General features: G+C 35.6%; 1 protein-coding gene across 3 annotated transcripts in view; it reads left to right on the top strand.

Moving 5' to 3' along the window:
• Ptpmeg (protein tyrosine phosphatase Meg) overlaps positions 1-5444 on the top strand; it is an 85283-nt gene extending 79839 nt beyond the window's left edge. For 2 of the 3 annotated variants that reach the window (XM_067787498.1, XM_067787499.1), the window contains 2 exons: positions 780-957; positions 5141-5444. In XM_067787498.1, coding sequence (XP_067643599.1) covers positions 780-957; positions 5141-5233 — 271 coding nt within the window. In that variant the 3' untranslated portion in view covers positions 5234-5444. The remainder of the gene's footprint in view (positions 1-779; positions 958-5140) is intronic. The other variant, XM_067787501.1, reaches the window with a different exon arrangement.
• The last annotated feature ends 2135 nt before the right edge of the window (positions 5445-7579 follow it).

Consider the following 7579-nt stretch of genomic DNA (forward strand, 5'->3'; position numbering starts at 1 on the left):
AAGTGTGGAATTAGGAAAATGGGCAGCAACTTAAAGCTGTTGATGTGTGCTTTAGTACAGAATATTTTTTATACCGCTAGGTGGCTAGGGTCTCGAGATATAGGCCAAAACGTGGACCCGGATACCCCTAGAATGTGTGTGTAATATGGATATGAAATGAAAGCTGCTGCTGAGAGCTTTAAAGTAATTTTCATTGTGATATTCGATTTAGTCGCATCAGCCTGGCAAAACTGATAAATATGCATGCGAAGCCGAAATAAAGACATGAATTAATAATACCCACATACCTATTTACATATGTCCTATTCGATTTGCCTGAAATTTGGTATATAAATTTGCCTATATTAGTATTTACGATCCTTTTTTCCGGGAAGTAGACCAGGGACGGACTGGGACGGGGATTATGACTAGGACTGAGACTCGGAGTGGGACTGGGACTCGGAATGGCACTGGCAATAAGGGATGAAGAGGAATGAGAATAACTTGAGAGAAGAGAAAAGAGGGAAGGAGACTGAGAAAGAGATAGAGTGAGACGAAGATAGAGATAGATGAAGCGAAAAAGACGAAGGGAGGAGCGAATAAAAGGATTAAGAAAAAGTGAAGAGGGGGAGGGCAGAGTTAGACGGAAAAAGCTTATTAAAATGTATGCAGATAGACCAAATGTAGGGCAGAACAATATCTGCCGGTTCTACTAGTTTTGAATAAAATAGGATTTTTATTATAAAACCTAAACTATATGATTTAAAAAAATGTATAAAATGTTTGTTCTCTTATTTTAGATGCATCAGCGCAGCAAATCCACCTGTGATAGTACATTGTTCAGCTGGCATTGGACGTACAGGCGTTCTCATATTAATGGATACAGCATTAGCTTTAATGGAAATAAGAGAACCTGTTTATCCATTGGATATTGTGCGTACAATGCGTGATCAGCGTGCCTGTATGGTGCAGAATGTGGTAAGCATTTTTGACATCTCTACATAAATTTCTAAAAAATTTACCGGATTACTCGATTATAAAAAAATTAATTTTGAATCCACTTCAAACGATTTTTCCTATGATGTTTTACGAGCCGTATTGAAATTTTACAATTACTTTCAAAGCTATACGATTTAAAATTTGAAAATTTTGCTCGATTAAAGAAAACATGAATAAAAATTAAAAAAAATACTGATTAATTACACTGTGCGACAAATTGATACTAAATGCACGTGGCATCTTTTCAAGATGCCTACAAGGTGGTTATGTTCCCGAAGTCTTGGGAAGTGTACGAGTGGTGGTAATACCTTAATTAAGAAAACTAAACCACTTTGAGGCCAAGACTACAGGCCCATAAGCCTCCCCTCCTTTATCCTTAAGACATTGGAGATACTTATCGACCTGCATACACTGAAAGAAAAATACTGGTAAAATCAACCGAAATACGGGTCAATTGAACCGAAATTTCTGTCAATTTTTATTCAACGCAACAAGATGTTGAATCAACTGCGTACAAATCGTTGATTCGTAATTGACCTTTTTAGTAGTCAACTCATTCTCAATTCTTTCAGTTGTAGCTCAGCTCATTCTCAATTTCTTCTCTCTTCAAAAAAGGGTTTTTCGTTTTGTATTGATAACTGAAAAACTAGTTTTTTGTTGTTTTCCCATTTTGTGTGTTTTTTTTCGATTTGATGGTTTTCTTATTTTGGTGTTTTCTTTTTAACAAGTGGCACGATCGTCATAAGTACAAAGTAGAGAGCGCAGTGAACGTAAAATTCTCTTTGAAATTTGCTCATGTATTGCTCATGACTGTTGATCGCTGTTGAAATGACCAGTGAGATCAGTTGTGTTAACAGAAAAATCAGTTAGATTAAAGGAATCTGTCAATTTTACAGAATTTTGTTGACTTAAGAGCGACAATTTCTCTTCTGTTGAAATGACTAAACTAATCTGTTCGCTTGACAAAGAACTCGGTCGAATTAACCATAATTCGATCAATTTCACCGAATCTCCGTTAAGTCAAGAACAACAGAACCGATTTGTTGATTTTACTAGCACCATTTCTTTCAGTGTATAAGAGACTAAGCAAATTTCTCTAAGATGGACGCAGCTCAGCTCGAATGCCGGAAGGGCAAATCAGTTGAAAGCGAGGCACTTAACGTCATCGAGAAATCATTGCACTACAAAGAATACACATCGGTAGCCTTTCTCAACATTAAAGGTGCCCTCAACAACAACAACGGGCAAACGCAAGCCATCTGCAGGGCACTTATGCGACATGAAACTTAAGACTATATATGCATGTGCCGATTCTATACTTAGGAGCGGGTCGTCAAAGCAACTTTAAGAGCTGGCTTAATTTGTAAAATGGCTACCAGAGGCACATCTTAGGGCGGCATGCTATCGCCTCTGCTTTGCATACTGGTAGTTAATGAAATTTTAGAAATCTATAGGTAGTCGCATACGCGACGACTTAATGATTCTGATTACAGGCGAATTCCTCCCAATGATTAGCGAGCCCATGGATACGAAGGGTTAAACGGGTTAGGGGTAAACCCAACAAGAACAGAACTTATCCTGTTCACAAGAAAAACAATAATCCCCTCTAACTTACCAGGGCTGAACGCCACAACGATGAATCTCTCGTCTGAAACCAAATATCTTAGCTGGCAAATTAAACCTGAGTTGAGGTCAAAGAAAACTCAGGCACCAAACAACGCCTACAAAAGAGCTTTCGGAATTAACTGGGGACTGTCACCGCATATCATCCATGGTATGTACAACACAATCATTCGACCGATACTAACGTATGTAGATCTTGTCTGGTGGAAGGCGCTAGACAAAAAGAGTAATCAGCATATGGTTGGGAAGGTGCAAAGGCTAGCATTCTTGGGTATGTCAGGCATAGTGAGCAGAGCACCTCAGAAAGGGCTCAACGCTATTTTCCACTTTATGCCTCTACAAGTGTTTGTGCAGAGATTGGCTGAGAAAGGAGATTGACGACTAACAGAATCCAACATGTGGAAATCAACCGAATACAGCAAGCTACGATATTGGATAGCATGGCAAGGGGACGATTAAACGGAATCATAACTGACCTAACGTCTCTTGTATAAGCTTGAAATAAAAATAAAATAAATATAAACAAAAAATGTTCCAAAATGAAAAGAACGCAGACCACGCTTTCATTTTTACTTTTTTAAAAACAGTAAAAACAAGTCAGGAAGGCTAAGTTCGGGTGTAACCGAACATTACAACTCAGCTGAGAGCTTTGGAGACAAAATAAGGGAAAATCACCATTTAGGAAAATGAACCTAGAGTAACCCTGGAATGTGTTTGTATGACATGGGTATAAAATGGAACGTATTAAGGAGTATTTTAAAAGGGAGTGGGCCACAGTTCTATAGGTGGACGCCTTTTCGAGATATCGCCATAAAGGTGGACCAGGGGTGACTCTAGAATGTGTTTGTACGATATGGATATCAAATGAAATGTGTTAATGAGTATTTTAAAAGGGAGTGGGCCTTAGCTCTGTAGGTTAACGCCTTTTCGAGATATCGCCATAAAGGTGGACAAGGGGTGACTCTTGAATGTGTTCGTACGATATGGGTATCAAATGAAATGTGAGTATTTTAAAAGGGAGTGGGCCTTAGTTCTATAGGTGGACGCCTTTTAGAGATATCGCCATAAAGGTGGACCATGGTTAATGAGGGTTTTAAAAGGGAGTAGCCCTTAGTTGTATATGTGAAGACGTTATCGAGATATAGACCAAAATGTGGACCAGGGTGACCCAGAACATCATCTATCGGGTATCGCTATTTTATTTATATATTTAAGACCACGAACAGTATTCCTGCCATGATTACAAGGGCTTTTGATTTCGCTCTGCAGAACTTTTTCATTTTCTTCTACTTAATATGGTAGCTGTCACACCCATTTTTTCACACACAGTTTTTTCTAAAGTTATATATTGCGTCAAAAACCCAATCCAATCACCATGTTTCATCCCTTTTTTCGTATTTGGTATAGAATTATGGCATTTTTTCATTTTTCGAAATTTTCGAAATCGAAAAAGTGGGCGTGGTCATAGTCGGATTTCGCCCATTTTTAATACCAAGATAAAGTGAGTTCAGATAAGTACGTGAACTAAGTTTAGTAAATGTATATCGATTTTTGCTCAAGTTATCGTGTTAACGGCCGAGCGGAAGGACAGACGGTCGACTGTGTATAAAAACTGGGCGTTGCTCCAATCGATTTCGCCCATTTTCACAGAAAACATTTATCTTCATAGAAGCAATGCCCTTACCAAATTTCACAAGGATTGGTGAATTTTTGTTCGACTTATGGCATTAAAAGTATTCTAGACAAATTAAATGAAAAAGTGCGGAGCCACGGCCATTTTGAAATGTTCTTTTATTTTTGTATTTTGTTGCACCATATCATTACAGGAGTATGTTGACATGATTTACTTATATGCTGTAAAGATATTGAATTTTTGTTAAAATTTGACTTTAAATTTATTTTTTTCTTTTAAAAGTGGGCATTTCCACTCCCATTATCCAAAATTTTACAAATTTTCTATTTTGCGTCATAAGGTCAACCCACCTACCAAGTTTCATCGCTTTATCCGTCTTGGGTAATGAATTATCGCGCACTTTTTCGGTTTTTCGAAATTTTCGATATCATAAAAGTGGGCGTGGTTATAGTCCGATTTCGTTCATTTTAAATAGCAATCTGAGATGAGTGCCCAGGAACTTACATACCAAATTTCATTAAGATACCTCAAAAATTACTCAAGTTATCGTGTTTACGGGCGGACGGACATGGCTAAATGAATTTCTTTTTTCGCCCAGATCATTTTGATATATAGAAGTCTATATCTATCTCGATTAGTTTATGCCGTTACGGATTACTGTTATGCGAACAAAGTTAATATACTCTGTGAGCTCTGCTCAGCTGAATATAAAATTATTAGATGTCAATTTCGAACTACGAAGGCGCATATCTAATTTTTGGAACCAACTTCCTTCGAAATACGGAGAAACTGCTTTTTACATATGGCTCAAACTATTAAAAAATTGTTTGGTCCAACGCACAGAATAAGAATTCTTTATGCCATGTCGTGTATTCTTACAATTAATTTTTGAAATATTTTTTTCAGAGTCAATATCGTTTTGTATGTGAATGCATTTGTGCTGCTTATATGAGATTATCACGTTCTAGTGCCGCCATTGATGATGTTGAAGACGATTAACAATAATTATAGATATTTAGCTATGACATATACATATATTACATACAGTTTATCTACATACATACACTTAGAAATATACATTTAAATACCTTGTATACCACTTATTGTTAAATCATTTTTTCTATATTTACATACCTAAATATGCTAAATAAAAGCAAAAAAGAAAAAAATGTTTTAAATACACGTACTTTTGTTTTGTCCAAGAATTGAGTATATAAATTGTCCATCTAACATAAATAGGTAGAGCTTTCAAAAAAAAAAGTTTCGTTGTGCTTCTTTGTTATTCAACTATTCTTATAACGAAACTTAATTTAAATTTAATGGTTTTTTTTTTGTAATTGGGCCAAAATGGCAGTTTTATATGTGCTGATTTAGAGCTTTACGGCCGATGAATTTAAGGCAAAAAAAAATTCTTTTAAACATTTTTTTTTCGTTCCTGGTCCCTCCTACGCGTTTTGATGCTGTCGCATCTTCTTCAGGGAATATGTTTTTTTATTTAAAAATGAAAGTAAATCGTTATCAATTGTACACATTTCAATCAAAAGTTATTTTATATCACACTTACATTCAACTATTTAGTAATAACTAAAAAAAACCCATATATAGTACGTCTAAACCCACTGTCCTTAACTTATTTAATGTTGGTGTTTTTGCTGCCATCTCCGTACTGTATCATAGCTGTATATGCGTTGTTAATTTTATCTATGTCCTCCTTAAAATTCATCACTCTGTGTAGTTGTTGCTGTATGCGAAGACTTTCCATTGCCATTCGTGCATTTCTCCTGTTCTCTATATCCAATATTTTTGCATTTTCGAAGTCCGCTATGTGGTTTTTATTAGTTAAATGCGCTGCAAGCGCTGTTGCTTTTTTTTTTTTTTCAGCATCAGCCATTTTTTTGCCCTAAATTCATCGGCCGTAAAGCTCCAAATCAACATTTAATTTAAATTTGTTTACATATACTGTATATGTTTTCCAATCACTGTAAATTAGTTCGATATCTCTTGATCTGTAGTATAAAAATATTACTAAAAAAATTAAGACTCAATATATTTTTTAAATTTATGTACTAATATCTATAAATGTATGTAGACTTTGTGTAGAAAAAAAAAATTATTTCCCAAACAACGATTTATTTGCATTTCAAATGCTAAGTTTTTTCAATTATACATATGCAATAGAGTAGATGTAAAAATTATAGTAGTACGAAGTAACGGCAATAAGGATAATTTCCTTTCGTTGACATTCGATTCGAATTTTTAATGTACGATCCACACTCCTTTTTCGATATATATAGTAATGTAAGGTAGATGAGTTTTCACTGAGAGCTTTTCATGGTAGCAATGCCAAATCACTGCTGAGGGGGGACCCCGCTTAGGAAAACTTTTTTCTAATTGAAAAAATGTGTTTCTAAGTTTTTGATGGTGCTTTGCCGGGGCCTAAACCCAGGGTTTTCGGTGTGGTAGGCGCGGCATGCTACCACCACTCCACGGTGGCCGCCATGATACTAAAATTTATTGGGCTACGAAATTGTTACTTGTAACAACAAGTTAGAAGCTTGCTTTTGTTGCCAAGGTTGAAAGTTAAATTATTATTTTGTGCTACTATTGCTTTGGCCTCGAATGTGTATTTACTAGGATGGAGCAAAACAATTTGTATCTTGCGTATGTTGGTGAAATTTGCAGCTTTTATTAAAACAGAAAACATCCGAAACTGCAAACTTGTAACCAAAAATAATTTGAATTTTTATATTTTTTTGGATAAACGCAGTTTTTTTTAATTATACAGCTCTATTTCAAAAATAAGATTAAAAAACAGCTATCCCTGGATTTTTTGTCCCTTGGAGTGTTCTATATATTGGAGCTCAATCTCACCAGCCTGCTATTTTGGAATATCATAAAATCTCCAAAGAAGATAATTTCACCCAACGATTTCTGTCAGTTACAAAAGAGGACCATTAAGCGAAGACCCCGACCCCGATTGCGCCGCTTTAAAGACAAAAATCTTCCCTTTTGGTATGAAGGGGCTTCCACCCTCAAGCAAAGAAGATACAATTTTTTATTTCACTCCGAACTAGCAAATACATTAGGCCGTAAAAAATAATAATTTTCCATATGGGAGAATGTATGGGGCTCATTTCATGTCAAGACAACCGGTCCGCGCGGGACATCATTTTTGATTTCGATCAAATTTTAATATGTTGTTCTTTGGTCAAAATAATGAAACACGTGTTTTTTTTTTTTTGCCTCATAAAATTTTTTTCGGATTTATCGGCAATTCAATTCGATAAAATGCAATCGATATTTTATTCACATATTTTTTCACTGTCAATAATTTTGTCAAAAATT

This window comes from Eurosta solidaginis, chromosome 5 (genome assembly GCF_040869045.1).
Source record: "Eurosta solidaginis isolate ZX-2024a chromosome 5, ASM4086904v1, whole genome shotgun sequence".
In the NCBI taxonomy this organism is placed as follows: domain Eukaryota; kingdom Metazoa; phylum Arthropoda; class Insecta; order Diptera; family Tephritidae; genus Eurosta; species Eurosta solidaginis.